The sequence below is a fragment of the Cottoperca gobio genome, chromosome 22 (assembly GCF_900634415.1).
Source record: "Cottoperca gobio chromosome 22, fCotGob3.1, whole genome shotgun sequence".
In the NCBI taxonomy this organism is placed as follows: Eukaryota; Metazoa; Chordata; class Actinopteri; order Perciformes; family Bovichtidae; genus Cottoperca; species Cottoperca gobio.
In genome coordinates, this window is record NC_041376.1 from 15,838,116 (window position 1) to 15,858,582 (window position 20,467).

Genomic DNA, 20,467 nt, shown 5'->3' on the forward strand with positions numbered 1-20,467 from the left:
TTAAATGGATTATATTGACGTCAATACAAGCAGGGATAATACAAACACAACACAGCAACTTGCAGCATATTATAAGAAGTGGAAGTTAAAGTAAAGTTTTATTGGCTGCAAATTCATCTTGATCAAAAACAGGGGCTGGTTTATCAAATCTCACATATGTGTCTGCTTCAGACGGTTTTTATTGCATTTAAAATATTATCCTGGTATTAAAAGAGGAAGTAAACAGACAAGATAATGTGGCTTTAACTCTCAGCCCTCCTCCTCAAGAGACAAATATGACATCACTCTGCAGTACAGCCAATCAGGGGGCAGTACGCTCAAGCTGGAGGAGCACTCCGTGTGTCCGTGCAGCTGGTGTGCATTTGGTTGTGTGTATGTGTGTGAGTGTGCGTGTGTGCGTGTCTGAATGCCAACAAGTTGATATTATTTTTAATTTCCCAAACATCTTTGAATTAAGCCCCGGAAGTAAGGGGCCAATACGGCGAGTGGGGCATCTTTCAGAGCGGCCTAAGGATAAGAAAAATACTTTCCACAACAACGGAGACTCCAATGAACTCGAAAATAACAAGTTTGCTACGTACAGCCTTTGAAAACAAGCCACATCTACGCAGTTTATCGAATTTCGGTGTATCATTTTTTTCGACACTAGCTAACTTGAAGCTAGAGTGTGCAGCTGCTCGCGCTGTTGTTTTTTTGTGGTTGGCAGTTTGCAGTCAAGTGATAGTCCCGTGTGCCTTCTCTGAAATGTGTAAAGTCGCTCATGTTAGCTAATGAAGTTGTAGTAACCGTCACAGTAACCGTAATAAACCGTAATTGTAGGATAAGCCATAAGCTACTCAGAAAAAAATGCTAAAGACGCTGACGAAGAAGCTAAGAAGACATTCACTCAATGAGATACATCCTTTCCAACTGAAGGTAAGTTTGACTGAGTTAAAATTATTGGAATACTACCGGTATTACTATTGTAACAGTACTTTATATGCTTTAGTTGTCAGTACGTACTGAACTAAAACACAGTGTAGTAACGTTACAGCTGATTGAAAGAAATGAGCTTGTTTGTGAAGAGCGTGGCTTTACTTTTGTCTTGTGATTTATTCATTTGTAGGCCAGTTGACTACGCAGATTAAACATAATGAACTCTCAGCCTGTAACCTTGCTTGGAAGAGGTTATAGTGAGTTCATTTACACACTCTTCCTTTCTCTTTCACATGCTCTTTCTCTTTGACAGCTTCTCTGGAAATTGTCTTGCTTGGGGATAGTTTCTGCTTCTAAGCACCTCAACCCTTTCATTACCATGTTAGAAGGAATTTACTCTTCATGGCTTACAGGTCTCCAAGCCAGATGTTTACAAGTATAAACTGGAGATCCACACTGCTACACAATCACATCAGCAAACATGTGGCATGTCAACAAACTCTCCCACAGATCCTCCTCACAGATCATTGACTCAATGACTCATAAACTGTTAGTTCGGCTGTTTGTCATTTGTAAAAGTAAATCACTACACGTACACATTTTTCCAGAATTCTCTTGTGTATAAGAGAGCTAATCTATTGAAGTGTCACATGCATACCTGTGAAACTAGTCCAGGTTCTTCATCTACACAGAGATAGGCTATAGTTTCCCGGTGGAAATAGCTGTATGTGTGGTCTGCACAGGGGGGTAGCAATAGAAGCTTATTTAGATGTATATGGGGGGGATATATATATTTCAGTAAAAAACGTTTCGTTGTGGGCAATTGTCCCGACATCTACATCTTTACTCTCCAATTTTCCACAACCGAATCCATGTAAGTGCTCTGCAATTGTTACTGCCCGCTCAATTAGCATAATGACACTTTTTGGTAAGCAGAGGGGTGAATTGTGTCCTGCATGGGTCACTAACTTGTTCCACCCACAACAATATTGTGTGTCAACCAACTGTATAGTCTCATGGCAGCCATTTTGTGCCAAAGTGTGCCCGTTCAAAGGCCTGGCTGAGGATACAGGGGAAAGTGTGCCATCCCCGTTGTCTACTTTTGTCTGTGTTTGTTACTCTGCTTAGTGACGAGATTCCTTCTGCTAAAAGTGGTTATTATGTTGGGGGAAAGTGAGTAGTGAGTAGGCCTGTTCTTTACATCCTAGCCATAGCCGTAACATAGTTCTTCTAGCTGACTCTCTGAAACTGATAATCAGACTCAGACAGCAATGGTTGTTAAATCAAAGTATGTAAAGTAAATAAATATTGTTGGGTGACATTTTTTGCCAGTTGACTTTCTTTGAACGTAGACACTGTGCTTGTTTTAAAACTAGTAATGAATCTGGTTTGGGAGCTTCCTGATCCTGCATTCATACAGTACAATGGATTGGAAAAGAGTCAGCCAGAACCAACCAGCAAATCACCATTTGAACGAAGGAAACTCAATGGATCATTGCGCTGTATTACAACTTGGGTCTTATTTTCGTAGCCGTGGCCATCATTCCTATATTCACCAAGTTAATTACGGAGATCTGGGATCATGGCAACATCACTAAAAATATAACCCAGAAATGATGTAGGCTGTGATGGATGTTTACAAAAGAAGGTTTGGGTGATAAATGACCTTATTATCTTAGAGTCTCAGCCACAGAAGTCATTTTGCAACTAGCTGAATATTATTGCTCATGATGAGTAAAGTTATCTGTGGTGTGTCTTTGTTGTTGTCTGGTTCATAGGCTCAAATAAGTTGAATACATTAAAAGTTCAGTTTGTATCTGTTTGCTTATTAGCATGTTTTCTGTTATTGTGAACGTCAGCAAACCAAGGTTGGATTTCATAGTACTACTTTAAGTGTCTGCCCTCAGTAAACAGTCTTTCATTGATGGCTCAGGTGTTAACCCTGTTTCAGTCCATGTTTTCATTATGACATATTCACATCCATTGTTTTCAATAGTTTGAATATTGATAAAGCAGGAATGTGGTTCTGGTGGATTTAGTTTAATGATTTGTTGTAGTAATAATACTTTTCTTTACTCTCATCTAACCACAAGTTACTAGGACTGTAACGATATGCAAAAGTCAAGGTTCGGTTCATACCTCAGTTTCAAAGACTTGTCATTATAAAGATAAACAACGTTTCTGTATTACACTGTACAAACACAGAACAAACACTTTCTCCCAAAAGGAAACGTATCACAATAGGCTTTAAAGCTGAAAAGCATCTCTTAAAATATGAAATTGAAAATACAAATAGCTGTTTGCCTCTTCCTCGTCCCAGTGATTGGCACATCCGGGAGATGCGTTGGCATGTTCGATGTCATTCACATCTCCTTTAAACGTGGAGTGACACGACACATCGTCCTCGTCTTATACACAACTTTCTCTCTGTTGCTGTTGTAGCTCACGGGGAACCCTCAGGCGTCTTCCAGCTCCTCCGTTTCTTTTGCGCTTACCAAAGTGCTCGCACACCTATCAGCTCGTTATGCTAACCACAGCAAATGTTGCTAATGTACCGTACGGGTAAAACGTTTTCAGGTGGAAGTTCAGCACAAATTCAGAAACTGTTACAGCTGCACAAGTTAATTAGATAATGTTTGAGTTTGAAGTCTGCTGCATTTCAGGACATTTTGAAAGAGGCTAAAGGTCTCTTAGGCCCTGTTACAGTACCTATCCCAGGCGCTTCTGCAAATCAAGCCTGATACTACACTTTGAGGAAGATCCACTGGAGTGTGAGGGAAAGAGAATCAACCATGTCTGACCCTGTGTTGTGTGTTTTCATGAGAGGGGGAATGGAGTGTGACAGTGGCCATGTCAGTGTGGAAGGACAGTGCAAAGCTGATGTGTGTGTGAACTGGGAAGTGTGTGTACGCTGTGACATTGCCATTGATCCAGCTTAGCAAGCTGCTCAACGATGCAAGGGACTGACAAGGATTTCATTCAACTGTTCTTGACACACAAACACACAACTCTTTGTCTGTCTTTGCATGTATGCACAAAAGCAGTTTTTTAGGCTTTACTCAGTCTCACTTTGCTTATGTACATCAGCTCTCTGAGTAATATCAAGTGGTTCGCAATCACATGCCTTAATAGACACTGGTGTAAGATTTTAATATAGCTTAAAAACATTTATTCAAAATTGTACTTATCAGTAGAAAGCGACATTTTAAAATGTAACTGTCATATTTTATATTTATATTGCGTTTTGTGTTCAGTTCAATATTCAATATTTTTATTAAAAGAATGAGGATTGAACTGGGTATTGCATTGCATCATTGATGAGCATTTCAATATCCAAGATTATAAACACTTTGCTCAGGTCTCAAACCTCTAAATTAAGTTTTTTAGTAATGGAACTTGGAAAACGTGGAAAAAGTGTGAGAATAAGAGTTTCTAAGCCAGTTTGGTGCAGCTTTTGTCATGCAGACCCATGTCGCTTTCATAGCTGTCAGCAGTCCAAATCGTCGTCTCAGACACAATTTGAATATTTGTTGTGCAAAGTTTTGCATGTCTATTGCATAGATACTTCTAGTACACCAGGAAGAAGCATATAGGTCCATTTAGCTTTTTAAATGTTATTTTCACACTTGTGTTTAGGTTACCACGTCTCCAGCTCCATGGTTTCATTGCGCTTGTGATATTAATGACTAATAAGCGCGTGGGGAGAAGGGTGTGACTGCGAGTAGTCCTGAGTGAGCGTTTGATTGTGTCCGTGTGCTTCATGTATACATAGTTTGCTTTCTCCTTCGTATGTAGTTCTTTATCTTGTAGCATAAATATGTTACTTGTATGTTCTCTGTTGCATTACGTTGTGCTTTTGCAGAAATACTGTTCGTCTTGTGAGGTGCCAGCTTACAACAGTTGAGTGTTCTCTAAAAACTTCTGGAAAGGCAGTATCAATGCTTAGCAGCGGGGATTATAGTATGAGGCAACATATCCAGGTTGGAGTGGTGCAAGCCAGGCTTAACCACAGTATTATAGAGGAGCTGGAAAAAAGAATCAGCAACTGGAAGAGACAAGTACATTTTGTGCGTCAGTGTTGCTGCTGACTAGATTTAATTTCCTTTTCAATCAATCATTCAACCTTTATTGGTAAATCACCTTTCATACAGGTTAATGCAGTTTAGGCCTAGTATTTGTTGTAGCTAGGTATGCCAAAGCAATAAACATATCTCCTTTCTCTTTCTCTTTCTCTTTCTCTTTCTCTTCTCACACACACACACACACACACACACACACACACACACACACACACACACACACACACACACACACACACACACACACACACATTGCATGGAATATAGTTGCTATTTGTAAGAACAATTCCTTACATTCTGTTATCAGATAACTGAGAAATAAAATGTTATGACCTCTACCAAGTTTGCACTGTTTACAAACCCCCATGCTTGACTGAGGGTGTAAAACAGTATTGGAAGTGAAACATATTATAAACATATACTTCTGTTCTTATGTTCAGTCTTTGTGCTGCACTCCCAGATTTGAATGTTTTATGGTCTGTTGACACTCACCTGCTTTGCATAATTAGTTTTTTCTCAAATAGAGTATTTGTTCTGTCCCAGAGAAGTGAGGAAGTCACTGAAAGTAGAAGGCTGTCGTGTGAGGCACTAAAACACACGAAAGTTGTGTGTGTGTTTTAATGTGTATATGTACACGCAGGTAGTACAGCATATTCCGCCAGAGCCTGAAATGCATTTAAAAAGTCTTGTAAAAGTGAGCTACGCATGTGCTACATTTCTGTTGTTCCCTGATCTATCAACTCGCTCTGAGACGATCCGTAAGGGGAAAGGCCAAATATCAGCTTATATTTGCCTGCAGTTGCACAGACAATGATTGCTCTGTGGAGAAACTTTAGACTCGCAGGTCAAAGCAGATAAATTAAAGTTGCGTACTCTGTAGTTTTTAAAAGGTAAAGTATGTAGGAAAATCAAATAATCATCCCGATGATCTCACTGAGTGTAAACACAGAATGAAATGTCTCAGACTAAACTCATGAACATGACATGAAGTGTATGAACCACCAGCGTCACTTCATTCTTAGTATCCTGCAGCAGTAACATTCAGTAGTATTTCAGCTGTTTCATGGATGCTGCCCAACAATAATTCACTGAAGTGTACGGTGTAGCTGAAGCCCTGAGCCAGCCACTTGCCAAAGTACATTTCCTTCCCACAGTTATTCCTCGGTGTAATTTTCCTTTCGGAGTTCATGAAGTGACGCAAGCTCGAGACTCGTTGAGAGCCAAGTTTTTTTGTCTCGGTACGCTGGCTCTGTAACTGTTCATTGAGAATCTGTCCCACAGCTCGTGTAGCATTAAAAAGCAAGAAGGCTACACTCAGGCCTCATCCAAATACCTTCAACAACAGTGTCAACACTGTAAATGAGGCTACATGTTTATCCTTACTGTGCGATGTAATACTTTGAAATGTAGTATTCAATACAACGCTGGACCACAAGACTGCATGGGAAGACTATTTACAATGTTATCTATCATCATCTATTCTGATGTGAGAAGTCATGCAATGCCATGTCTCATTACAAATCATAAAACTTACATACTATGATGAATATCTACAATAAACTACATATATAGGATCCTATGCATGAATGTTGTAGTTATTTTAGGAAACTAGTGGAGTTGACGATGATAGGAAATATATTTACATTTTTAATATACAGTAATGTAACAGTTGACATGTAAAATGTAAAAAAAGGTAAGATACAACTAACTGATGTAGCCTTTTGATTTTAATTTCACCAAAATACACAGTGGACAGTCTGTTAAATTATACATTGGAATTCCCACTTAACATGAGTTGAATACTGTCTTCCCTTATTGGGCTCTAAGACCCTGGCTCCTTTCTCTCTTTTCCCTCTTTCAGAAAGAAAGGAATTGTGTATGTGTGTGTGCGTGTGTGTGTGTGTGTGTGTGTGTACTAGAGAGTAGAAGGGAGGAACACTGTATGTTTGTGTGGATGTATGTGTGTAAAGCATACACACCCACAAGCACAGATGGCAGCTGCTCAGCGAGGCCTCGGAGTGGTAATTACTGAGTGTGAGGCGCATTACTTAACTCTTAGCGTTGCAGTCTGCAGGGTATCTGTATTGTTGCTTCTAGTGTAGACGGATGAGGAATTGATTTTAAAGAGACATGCTGGTTCAGATTGTGGGAAACTTAGACACTAATGTAACTCAACTCAATCCCTGCCTTTTGTGACTTAAAGACTCTATAACGCATGTAGTGTAACTGTAGGAGGTACCACGCAATGCAGACGATGTTGTTATCATTAGAAATTGTAAAATTATAAAGAATAATTATTTTAACATCTTCAAAGTTAATCTACCGGTAGGTCAAATTTTGAGTTAAAAAAAGAGAAAAGATGGATATTTGTGGAATGCTCTTTACAAGTGTTTATCAATGTAAGGGTTCAGTTTTGAGGTTTTACCATATGGCATATTTTACTTACAGTACAGGCTCAATTCTTTTTTCCAGATTTCTTACCATGGCAGTGGAGAGGGAGGGGAGAGCGACGACTCAGAGGGAGAAAACCAGGAGCTTGCACAGATTGACAGAGGTAAGAATCCTGTGCCAACCAAATCAATGTAGTTGTAAATGGATGAAAATCCTCCCCATCACTTATTGATTCTCACACATAATAATTAAATGTTTCAAGCAAACAGATAATATGGCATTATACAGCAGTTGATTTATTCTACGTCTCCACCTTCTCTTTTGACATTTCCTGTTTATCGACTCCTCTAGAGAGACGGAGAAATTGTGCCCTCACACCCTTGGCCACCAGCCAGCAGCACAACCAGGGTCCCCTCTCTCCAGCCCGGTTACGACGCCTTCGCCTCCTTTTAGATGCCAATCTGGATCGCCACTCTTCAGAGGAAGAGCTCGAGCGTATCAGCTGTGGGGACAACAGGAAGTGGGTTTCAGCGCTTCCCCAGCGCCACAGCGATCACCACAGCAGCACGTCCAGTGATGAGGAGGTGCGGGACCTCTGTGGCTGCGTGTCACCGGCTGCCTCTGCCAGGCCTCTGGTTGAGTCCAATGCTTGCCTGGCTGCCTCCCCCAGCCCTGTACTCTTCAGCTCCAGTCCACCACGTAGCCTCAAGCCACCCCCCATGCGCTTTCAGCTGCAGGTGGTGCAGCCAGTTGCACGGCCCATCATTCTGACCCATTTTGACCAGTCAGCACCTTATAGAAAGTATCGGCACAGTTACGGCGGGGAGCAAGGGAGGCCCAGTCTGGATCTGGAGAAAATGCAACAGGTTAGATTCCTCATGACATTTGTCTTTTACTCTTCTCATCTCATTCCATGAACTTTGATGAGCACATATAAACTATTATGGTCTGCAATATTGCGAGGGTCCAAATAAAATCATCAATAAGTTGTTTGTTCCATCTAACTCGTCTACAGTCAAATTATTGCATCACATTAATACAGTGGTGGGCTGTCAGGGCCAGCAAGGCCTTCTCTGCTTGCCTAAACATCATCAGAATATTTTTATATATTCTTTCCACAAATATGTATTAAATTATTCCCCATAGTCTATTCTCTTCATTTCATAGCTTTCCTCTTGGTTGCGCTGCTTCCAGCCTCAGATCGAGATTTGGAGGGCTGGCCTTTATGTTAGAACTTTTATCCAATCATATTTCAGCCATCATGTGTTGCCAGGGTCCAAGAAACCTGCCCTTAGGCCTTCAGAATCAACAGTGCGGGCGCCTGTTGCTTAAAGTGAACGGAGACAAAACTGTGGCGTTAACCAATCAGATGTCGAGTTGGGGACACCGGGGCCAGCTAGCAGGCGTACGATAACGTCAGCACATGCACGTCTTTTGATTGGATACGCACTATTGAGAAGGCAGAGCTATGCAGAGCTATGCAGAGCTATGCAGAGCTATGCAGAGCTAGCAAACTTTGAACAAGATTTCTTGTGTAGATTTCTACAAGCTGTTTTTTTTCAACCCACAATGGCTGAAGGAGGAGAAGAGATCGATTTGGTCGCAGATATAATTACAACACCATTTTCAAGACAAACCTTTCAAGAAAAGATAAACATCGTGAGAAGAGAACGGCCAACCCTGACGCTAGCGAGCCTATCACAGCTGGGAAAAGGGTTTGTCCGCCACTTTCAAATCACTAACTACGAGTGGTACCCCCGGCTCACAGCCTCTGAGAGGCACTGCACATTGTACTGCTGGGAATGCCTGCTATTTACAACTAAATGTTTCGGAAATATTAATATAACTCTGTTGTTAGGGTGATGCAACGCCCGGTTATACTGCGTTTCTGTCTAAATGTATAGTTTCTATAGCCATGGTGTCATAATAATGGTATTAAGAGGTGGAATAATTCAGGTAGGACATCACTGAAGGCCTAGGTGTGAAATGCACGGCCGCCACTGCATTAATATCATATTATTAGCTTAATAACATGATAATGGTGAGGGAAGTATTCACATGCTTTACCCTAATTAAAAGTCACAATACCACACTGTAAAAATACACAACCAGAAGTAAAAATCTTGTATTCAAAAAAAGATATTTGATAAATGACTTACCAAAATATGCATTCAGTAGTTTTGATAAGAATCAAAGTAATAAGTACTCAATGCAGATTGTTGTGCAGATGTTATGCAGTTATTTTATTGGGTTATTATTAGTGATATATTAATGTGTAATAAGCAGCTGATTTGAGGGGGAGCTGATTTGAACTCCTTTATATGTAGTTATGTAGTGTTATCTGTTACAATGCATCATATTTTATAAACTCGTCATATGTTTTCTATCCTAATTTGTAAAGTAACTATAACTGTCAAGTAAAAGTAGTAGAGTAAGAAGTACAAACATTTCATCTGAACTGTAGTGGGATAGAAGTTTAAAGTGGCATAAAATGAAAATAGTCAAGTAAAGTAAAAGTACCTCAAAATTGTACTTAAGCAAATGTACATAGTTACCTTCCACCACTGCAAAATGACCATGCGGTCAAGTTTTCAGGGCACTTAGTAACTGATTATTATTACCACCATAATTATGACAGTTGACTATCAAAACACTGCCAGACTTATCTCTCACTTCCCTCTCTCAGTGCGACATTATGATACATACGACAAGGTGGTGTGGCAATGGTTTCCTATTAGCAAAATAAATGTTCTACCCACAAATATTTGAAAGCCCTCACAGGATGCCTTTTTAGAAATCTAAAAACCCATTTCATCATCAGATGAAGTAAATTTCTTGACAATTTGAGTGAAATTATTACATGTTATTTAATATTTAAGTTTCCACTGAAAATGTACCAAACAGCAGATGAGCCTTTCAACACCCTCCCCGAACAGCTCAAACTGTTAACGTAGGGCCGAGGATTTGGTCCAAAAATACAATGATGTATTACTAATACTACTAACCGGCTACCCTACGCACACATGGCCACACAAATGTGCACGCTTGCACGAGCAAACAAAGTCTTCCCTTTCCTTTAGCCGGGCGCGCGCCACCACGGTGGTCTGGCTGGAGAGGGATGAAGGAGAGGGAGGCACGGACGGCAGATGTCCGCCCTCGTTTCTCACAAAGGCTGGCAAGCCAGGGGAAACGATGAAGGGGTGGAGGCAGAAGGAGAGGATTAAATACACAACAGAAAAACGACAACCACTAATGAGACATGGAGAAGCTGGTCCACTAATCATTAAAATCCAATACACTTGTTGGCCCACACCGTGGATGCGAAAGGGTGTCTGTGTGCGTGTGCGTGCAGAGATAGAAACTGCAGGTTTCAGGAGTCCATATGTCCATGGGGTTTTTAGAGGGAAAGAACAGATGATGAGAGACAGCGGGCAGCAATGAGAGGGGTGAAGAGAAAAAAAGAGGAAAGTGTGTGTGTGTGTGTGTGTGTGTACGTGTGTTTGTGTGTGGGGCTGGGGTACGCGTCTATCCTGTCTGTCTTTTTGTGTCTGCATGTGTGCATCCTCCCATCTGCGAGTTTGTCGCTGTATCAGTGTGTGTCTGTTGCCACAGTGTCAGTGTGTCTGTATATGTGTGAGAGTGTGTGCACACTCAGTCAAGTGGAATGGGAGGTGCTGCAGGGAATACAATAGGGGGCCTACAGAGGTAACTAGCAGACTCAGCTCCAGTCTCCCATTAACCCTTTAGCTGGACAACTTCCAAAGTCTGCCTCAACTTCTACATCGTCACCATGTCATTTATTTTTTATAAAATGCTGTTCTGTTTAAACCTTTAAAAAGAAAAAGCAATTTAAAGGTGTCAAAACCAGTGGAATTATGTGTTATATGTGAGGAGCACAACTGCTATCTAAGAGAGATTGTCAAACATAAAAAAAAATTTTTTTAGACCACAGGTTTCCATTTGGATCCTCATGTAAGACGTTTTTTTGTTATAAATGAATTGGTGAAGATGATTGATGAAAGCATTCGGAGGAGTTGTGATTGCTGCACGATGTCTCCATGTGCTAACTAACAAGGAGATCAATCATTTTCAGATTACACTGTTACACATTTAGTTGGGAGAAGTTTAATTGTGGTTCCCTAATGCTTTGAACACCACTGATCCAAGACTATCTAAGGCCAGTGATTGGCAAACTTGAGCCCTAGTCATATACTATATATATATTGATCTCATAATTTTCTTTTAAGGCAGGATTGAAAGGTCAACAGCTTGTTTCCTTTTAGTCACTGATAATCCCTCATGCATGTTAATCAATGTCCATTTGCTCAGATGTGGCAGTGCCATTGTTAGTTAGCCTGATGAAAGAACAGTTTGTGTGGCAGATGCATTTGAGAAATATGTCAGACCTCTGCACACAAATGGTGCAACTCTACATAATATAATAAAACATACACACTGGTTTGTTTAAAGGACCAGAGCAGTATTTTTGATATGGTGTAGCCAATTTGCTAGTATTACTCTGCTTCCAACCATTTCCCAAGCATAACATTGTTTCTTTTAAATACCATTTGTTTGTGTTAATGTCGTTACATCATAAACATCAACTGGCTGACACTTCATTGCAATGGGTAATCCCTTATCCCCTTGTGTAGTAATGCATTTCAAAGTATAGAACAAAAACAACGAACGAAAACATACGAGACGACTATAAATACTAAGACATAAACGGTGGTTATATTACAGTTTTTACCAGGGATTACGGCAGATAAGGCAAGTCAAAGCTACTTTATTTGTATAGCAGGTTTCATATACGACAAGGTCATTTAAATTCTTTACACAAGTCATTGAAATAACAGAATGAAATCATTTTTCATGAATAACCACAACACTCAACCAAAACAGTTTGCTAGTTGGCAAGTCATGACCTGTTGGCCATGTTTGTGTGTGTGTGTGTGTGTGCGTGCGTGTGGGGTTTAAGAGGGGGTTGGTGTCGGGTGGGGGTGGACAGAGTAATTCTGAGTGGTGGATGACAAAAATTATCTTTCACGATGTTATATTGCGTGAGATAACGTAGGCTCATTGAAGGCGTGTAGTAATTTAGCCCAAACATAAAAAACACAGGTTTATGATCCTTTTTTAAAGTGATCGTATATATATATATATATATATATATATATATATATATATATTTATATTTATATATATATATATATATTTTTTTATATATATATATATATATATATATATATATATATATATATATATATATATATTATATATATATATATATATATATATATATATATATATATATATATATATATATATATATATATATATATATATATATATATATATATATATGTTTTTATGATTGAACAAAACAGAGTCACTTAATCACATACAAATAAAAAATATATCTTTAATAACTTTTTTTTGAGAGGCTGAAATGAATACAAAGTACACATTTCCGTTTTGGATTCTTGTTCAAGCAGCTTGCACCTACATGGACTGTTGTCCCATTGATACAAATAAAAAAAGATAAGAGCTGGCAGGAGGTGAGCATGAGGGCAAGTGCACACCAGCTCTCTCCCACATCACAACAGCAGGAGTCTTATGTTTCCATTCTTTCCTGCGCTCCCTCCCCCCTTAGAAGCTACCTCCCCGGCTCGAGACAATTCGATGATTGTGTGGTCCATCCACCCCCACTGTTTTTTTTTGTTGCGAATAGTGGAGCTGCGTGGACATGGAGGGGAGTGGGAGACAGGATATTGCATAAGCTTCATTGACCGACTCTTTAGTTTAGTGAGACAGCTGGATTTGCCTCACATGCTCATTGACGGCCAATGCACAGTTCTTATCACGTCAGATCTTGCTGTTATTAGGGTTATTGCTAAAATAATGGTTTTGAGATGGTTGAATTTTAGTAATATGCATATAGCATAAAAGTTACTTTTTGGGTTCACAGTCATAAAAGTGTATTGAATTATACAATACAAAGTGTGCAGGTTTCACACAGGTTTTGGATTGTCATGGACGTACTTAAACTTTTTTTTAAAGTTGTGAACTGTATGCTCATCCATTGCTGTCATTGTGCTTTCTTTTTCTCCATAGAAAATGCTGCTGAAAAAGAACTGCGGCGGGAAAACGCGGACTATAAAGATTCGGGTGAGTTCATTTCTTTATTCCACTTTAGTTTCCCCCACAATAAATAAACAAAACCCTCTTGTAGTATTTTCTCGTGATGAAAGCAAACAATTTATTGTATGTTTAAAAACCCTGATGTTGTGGCTGTAATAAACCATAAGTGGTATTCATTTAAATGTACACACACGGCCTTTCCTTTTTATGCAGATTTATTTTAGGCAATCCAGATCAGGGTGTTCATTACAGAAGTGATAAGGTTGCTCGGCCCCCGTGAACAGCCCGGCCTGTCTAGTAGCCAGCACCTTGAAGTCCATCCAACTGCATACTGGGACAGCATCTGGCTACAGCGTTTGTTCCCATGCCCTGCTAGCACCAGAGTCATGCCTGAGACGTCTGAAAAACTGATAGCACATTCCTTTTACAAACAGCACCCAGCTAAACACTGTTTACTGCAGTGATACCTAGTGATACACAAAGAAACCAGATGAAAATGTGTCTTTTTTTTTCTTTCCCAGGTTTGTTTGATCTCTCGATCTCAACAACCTTTAATAGCTGAGCTTCCCACTTGTCCCATTAGTGGTCTAAGAAGTCCCTAAATATCTTCGTAAACACAGAGGTATCCTCACAAGATTGTGTCCCGACTGATCTTCCTGTGAATTGGTTTTTCCAAACACAACCTGCAATAATCATCCACCAAATGCAACTGTGTATGAGTTGATTTTGTTTGTAGTGGGTAGGGGAAGCATGTTGGAGAGTCGACTGGAACAAGCCTGGGCGTCTTGGCACAGAGCAGGGCACTCCAGAAGGATGCACAGTGTGGTGAGAAAAGTGACGTTGTTATCACGTTGTGTGGGTTAGTGTCAATGGATCCTTATCACACACTTGTTTATGTACACGCACGCACACCAACTGTAACAGCATCTAGGTTGCTCTAATCCTCCATATTGAAGTATGGATGAGCCGTACAAAAAACTGATCTTTGAGAGTGTTTGAGGAAGAACAAGCAAGCGTTGTTGAGAGATGGAGCTGAGGAGGAGGAAGAGGAGGCGGAGTGTTTGTCGGTTCCCTTGTGGTGTATTTCCAGGGATGAAGTCATTTTCCATTTTTAGCCTGTCCGGCTGCTATCTGTTTAGTTCTGCTGATACACGGAGATATTGCTCATTATCCTCTGTTCCTCGCTGGTGTAGTCGGTAGTGTTGTTTTCCCTGTCAGTGACGTCTGTGGGCATTGGGTATGTTCCAGTTCATGGATTTTTCTTATAAGTGAGTTCACAGTGAGTCTTTGGATTGATGAGCCATTTGGAGGCTTGTGTTGACTCTCTCTACCCTTTGTGCCACGGGGTACAGTGATCCAACTCATCTCTCTATCTTTTCTCTCCCGCACCTCTCTCTGTCTGTCTCTCTTTCCCTCTTTTATCTGTAAACCCTGGGTTTCCTGGCCACCTTCCAGAAGAGACACTGGATCTGGCTGGGGCCCTGGCTTTGAGACTGGATTCAAGCATGGGAGTTGTTACGGGAGTAGAGGAGGTCGACGGTCATGGTTGTGTTGTGTTTTAAGAGGGGGGAAGCAGTAGGAAAACACAGCTTTGGCCCTGCTGCTGCTGAGGCCTTCCCCCTCTAGGGGTTGGAGGTGAATAGGAGAGAGGGGTGATGAGAGCTTCCCAGGCTGCAGCAGGCAAGAGTGATGGAGTCTGATTTCAGCCACCGTAAAAAAATGACGGCGAGCAAGGCAAAGATTGATTGCATACCATTTTGATTGAGGTAAACTACATACTGTAGCTTAGAAGTGATGTTAAGGCATTTTTGGACTTGGCATTAGAACAAACAGAAATACACTTGATGGCTTACTTGCAGAGAGTTGAATTAAGAAAATTATATAATGGTGTGTTCTATTTGTACTGGGAAGTGGGTAATAGAAGCTGTGAATGACGCCACACCCGGAGTTTCCCGCGTCCCAGTACGAGTCGGAAAACCAAGTTCTAGCCAGGTTAGCTTTGTTAGCCATTGTTAGCAATACCAGTTGATAGCGACGCATTATGCGGCATTTTGCACAGTACAATGTCCACAGAAAGAAGTTGGACAGTACTGTATGTAATGTATGTACGATTGATTAAATAAGACAAGTTCTAATAAGCAGTACATTACTACAGCTTTACTTAGTTGAGCAGCCATCTTGGATTTTGAGGTCAGGGCTGGTGCGGTTCCTCCGACTTTCCGAGTCAGAAATTCGACTTCAGGTGGCGTTCCAGTTGAAATTTCACACTGGGAACTTGGAAATCTAACTTCTCAGTACTCAAATGGAACGCTCCATTACTCTCATATCTGCATGTTAAATATGAAGCTACAGCGTCGGTTAGCTTAGCCCAGGGGCCGGCAACCTTTACTATCTAAAGAGCCATGTTGCCCCTCTTCCACCAAATAAGATTTGTCTGGAGCCGCAAAACACATTTGATAACGCAGCTTATAAGTTAGATATATAGTTATACTGTATTTGTTTCATTTATGAAATTGCAGAATGACAATAAAGGAAACTGTTGAGATCGTGTTGCTATTTTCACCTGTTTAAACAAAGGAAAACACCAAACTCTTTAAAAGAGGAGGACACAATTCACTGGCATGTTTAGACCTACTTTGAAAAGTGTTAAACACAGAACTTTGCTCATTTCTCGCCACATATCAAGCACACAGGTAAGCCAGCATCGTTGGCAGTGAAAGAAAATGTATCTGTGTACGCAGAATTAAACTCTCTATTTCCCTATTTCTTTTTTTGGTTTGCATACCTGAGTTAGACGGGGGGTCTGAAACTCAAGATGTGCCACCTGCAGGGAAAGACGCCCGTCGACGCAGGAGAATACGATGCATATTTTAGTGGACGAAATATAAAATAAAAATAGCATATATCACCCCAAACTCCAAGATAAGAGGTGTTCCCTTTGAAAGATTGTCCACTGTGCAACAAAAAATACAGATGTTTTTTTTGTTTTGTCAAAGCTACAGGGAGCCACTACAGAGGGGTTAAAGAGCCGCATGTGGCTCCTGAGCCAAAGACTTGCTTGCAAGAAAGTGAATAAGCCATAGATGCTAATGGACTACTAGGCTGTGACCCTCCCACCTAGCAGACATATTTTGTTCACAGGGGACATGATGAGAGGCTGCCACACTGACTTTCTTCACCACAAATATACCAAATAATATCGGTCGCATATAAAACGTCTCTACTCTTGACTGACCCTTTAACTTACCAACAACACATGTTAATAACAATCACCTCACACAGAAGCTCAGGTTCAGTCCCCCACCCCCCACCCTTGGGCCCCTGGGCCAGTGCCCATGCAGTAATCCATCCGTGTAATAAACTGCAGATTGTGGCCTAAATTAATGATCAACAGAGCAAATTTACAACATAAAATCCCTAGAAAGGCATGTTTGTCAAAGCAGTTCAGTGAGATATTGCTGGTGTTTGAACTTTAACTTTTAATGACTGTACAAAAAAGGCCCTGCTTGTTCTTTTGGGACTTGTACTTTGTTTGACCCCTCTTGGCCCTAAATGTCCATCATACTGCAGATGTGATCACAGGACAACTCAGTTGGGATTGCTAACCATCCTGATGTACGACTCTCGGCTACCATATGGCGAACACATTAACAGTCAACATCTCACATTCTTGGGCTACAATTTTGTTTGTCCACCTCTCACTTTTTGCCTGTTTTGTATAAACATTGGTAGATAAAAAAGCTCTTCTGTGATATTGGGAATTGTTGCCGTGTAACTGTGACTCAGTTGTCAGTACTGAATCCCTTAAGATGTTAGTTGAAGTCATAGCAACACCTGTTCGCCTCACATGCACAGTTAATGGGGCCTTATTTCACATGCATTAATGTCACTGGTTACTTTTCCAGTAGCAGTGGGCACTGTCGCAGCATCTAAATGGAAAATGTTACAGAGATGCATCTGTCTCAGTTCTCAGAGAAGTGTTTGCTAATGGTTGACAATGAGAATATAGAGCTATCCACATTAAACACACACTCAAGTTGTTTCCATTGGATCAGCGCATAATTACAGTGAATATGTCTCTGGGTCCTAATCTTTCTTAGTCCACCTTCTCACAAACTCTCCCCTGACTCTGGAGAAAGTGCTGCCTCACTGCCAAATCCAACAAAGTAATTTCCTGTCGTTTCCTGCAGGGAGGAAAATGACCTGGGCTAATTTTAGACAGAGGACTTGTAGAAACACAAGTGAGGTTCTGCTCAGAGGGGGGAGATGGCTCTGTGAGTGGAAAAGCATTTATGCCACCGAACCCGTGGTGTGAACGAAAACAAATCAGTGTGAAAATGTTCTTAGGAGGTGCAGTCATTTTCCCATCACTGCTGGTTTGGTTTGCAGTCCCTTTTCACAGACACACACTATTGTTATGACTTGATACTGTAACTGACCAATAATGCCATGAGTGGAGGACAGCAGCTGATCCATGCCTCTTCCAAACACCTACTTCTGACAGGGCTGTCACTCACCATGACCTCTCTTCTCTCTCTGTCCACAGAACCTGACAGGCAGTCGTCCTCCGCCCAGGTACACCTACGATCCCTCCATCTTCGCCTTCCGCTCATTGAGTACAGTGCCCCCCTGCAGCCCTCTGACCCCGTCCGAGGATCCCCCCTGCTCGTAAGGCAATTCATCCACCGCCAGATAATCCTCTGCCCCCCTCTCTTCAGACGGCTGCTTTTTTTGAGGCTTTCTGCAGCGAGACCAATGAGTGACTATTATGAAACTGACCGCTAGAAAAGACGTTTGTTTGACGGTCAAACTATTGCACACTCAGGTAATCCCACCCTGTAACGCTGTCACTTTGATCGCTGTTCTCCGGACGAAATCAACAGGAACATTTGAGAATAAAATGGCCTAAAAACACTTCTAAGGATACTTCAGGTACGGCATATGTATAGCGGTCTCTGAAAAGATCCTGCGTTAGGAGGAAGAATGATCAAGAAACAAACATGGACTGTGGAGCCAAGGTGGTACAAAGGGACGAGGCCAACCATTTTAGTTCTGGGTTGGATCAATATTCAAGGGAAATAATGCATGTAAGACAATCAAATGGTTCCAAGGTTTCTTCCTTTGACGTGATTCCTGGACAACTTATAAGGTTATTGGTAACTTTATATACTAAACATGGTCGAGGTGAGTCATCAGATATCTTGTTATTGTTGAGATAAACATAGCCAGTGGTCACATTCGTCTGTCTGAAAATACTTTGGATGTGTTATTGAATATGCAGGTCGTGACGAGCTATAACAAACATGTATGACATGTATGTAGTTGAATAGTAGACCTGTGACTATGTAAGTTTCTTAATGAATTTGTCACTTTTAGTCCAGGTCACGAGTACTTGTATCCTCTTTTCTTGCATGAATTCCACTGTTTTTGCAGAAGGAGAGGTATGTGGAAATAAGGAAGTATGAGAATAGTTTGCTGCACATTTGGCAAGTGTAATTGGTGCTGTGTTATGCATAGCCTACTTGTAGTGTGCCATTTTTTTTCTTTCCAATATTGTACCTCATTCCTTTCTAGGTAGAAGAGGACCACTGGTATATCAAAGACATCCCAGTGTTTTCTAAAAATCTCTTAATGCCTTGAAATCACATTCCTGTTGTATTGAATGAAACTTGAGGTAGTTCTTGGCTCCTGAAATGAGCCGATCAATCGATTAAACACGATGTCACCACTGTAACTAAGATTTCACTGAAATGAATGTAACATTGTGACAGGTTTTTGTCCGTTGTTGCACAAAATGAATCAATAAATACCCTATGGCCTCTTGTTAAGATTTTTATTTGGATCAATATACAATATATATTGTGACAAAGGGAAAACCCTCAACAACTGAGTAGACAAACATGTGACTGACGGCACTCTTCATCATCAAAATACCTTTATTTGCCAAGAAGCACCGAAGCCTTTTGCTGTTTTGTTCATTGTTCAGGTGTTTTATTCAGCTCAAGTTTTACTGTGATATGTCACCAGTCTTTTACCGAAGTGACAAGATATACTGTGAGGCAGTAAACACTAGACCACATGTTTGGAGAAGCAGGTAGCAGTACCAGCACATAAGCTAAGCATGTAATAATAATAATACATTTTCCAAGCTAAAAGCAATCTCAAGGTGCTAGATATGTGTATGTTCTTCTGTGGACGAGGGCAGAAGCAAAAGCATTTTAGCCACAAAGGGCCACCCAAAAAATAAATCTATTATCAGTTTAAGTGTACACTTTACACAACCAGTCACACAATAACACAAACAGACTAACCGATCGAGACCAGCAACCCCGCCGAACTCTGCGAGGTAAAATTACTGGGTTTTTTCACTGAAGTCTGGTGGCTTTGAAGAGAGCAAAGATAATGCCTTCAGTTTCCCGCAGGAAACAGACTGTATAGCTGTCACTGCAAAGTAAAGTGGTGAACATTTTTAAATATAGGGTGCATATAATCTTATAGTGATTTTCTTTTAAGGTGGCTAAAATATGTTTCGCTGCTGCCTCAGCAGTTGCTTTGCTTCCGTGCTCATACTCCTGTCTGTTCCTCCAACCTGGGGGCGTGCCGGCCGCCAACATCCCAACTATCCCTTTAGTCCTAGTGACAAAGTGCATCGGTGTACGTTTTATCATTGGAACATCATCTTCAGCGTGTATGAGAAGGATCTGCCAGGTGGAACGACAGAGGAACCCTCTCATGTGTTGGGGACAGGGAAGAATGCGCTCCGTCAGTGATTAGTAGGTCACAGCACAGATCACGGCAAAGATCAACAGCAAACACCACAAGCCTCTTTGTGCCGGATCATACCCTGAGAAACACTCTTTGTGTGTGTCTGACGTCAAAACTGGGTTGCGTGTGAAGAAGGCCCCAGAATTTCGAGGAGAGTGAAAACAAGATACCAGAGT

At 40.9% G+C, this 20,467-nt stretch overlaps 1 protein-coding gene across 1 annotated transcript; it reads left to right on the forward strand.

Moving 5' to 3' along the window:
- Positions 1-317: 317 nt before the first annotated feature.
- Positions 318-19,349, forward strand: LOC115027059 (uncharacterized). Its single transcript, XM_029460090.1, has 5 exons — positions 318-915; positions 7,467-7,548; positions 7,737-8,251; positions 13,500-13,553; positions 18,073-19,349. Exons 1-5 carry the CDS (start codon positions 847-849, stop codon positions 18,196-18,198), a joined length of 846 nt encoding a protein of 281 aa, XP_029315950.1. The 5' UTR covers positions 318-846; the 3' UTR covers positions 18,199-19,349.
- Positions 19,350-20,467: the final 1,118 nt, after the last annotated feature.

Excerpts from the sequence above, each read along its gene's own strand:
- LOC115027059 (XM_029460090.1), top strand. The coding sequence starts at position 847 with ATGCTAAAGACGCTGACGAAGAAGCTAAGAAGACATTCACTCAATGAG. Across the intron at positions 916-7,466 it reads TACATCCTTTCCAACTGAAG|ATTTCTTACCATGGCAGTGG; the intron begins GTAAGTTTGACT and ends TCTTTTTTCCAG. Across the intron at positions 13,554-18,072 it reads CGCGGACTATAAAGATTCGG|AACCTGACAGGCAGTCGTCC; the intron begins GTGAGTTCATTT and ends CTCTGTCCACAG.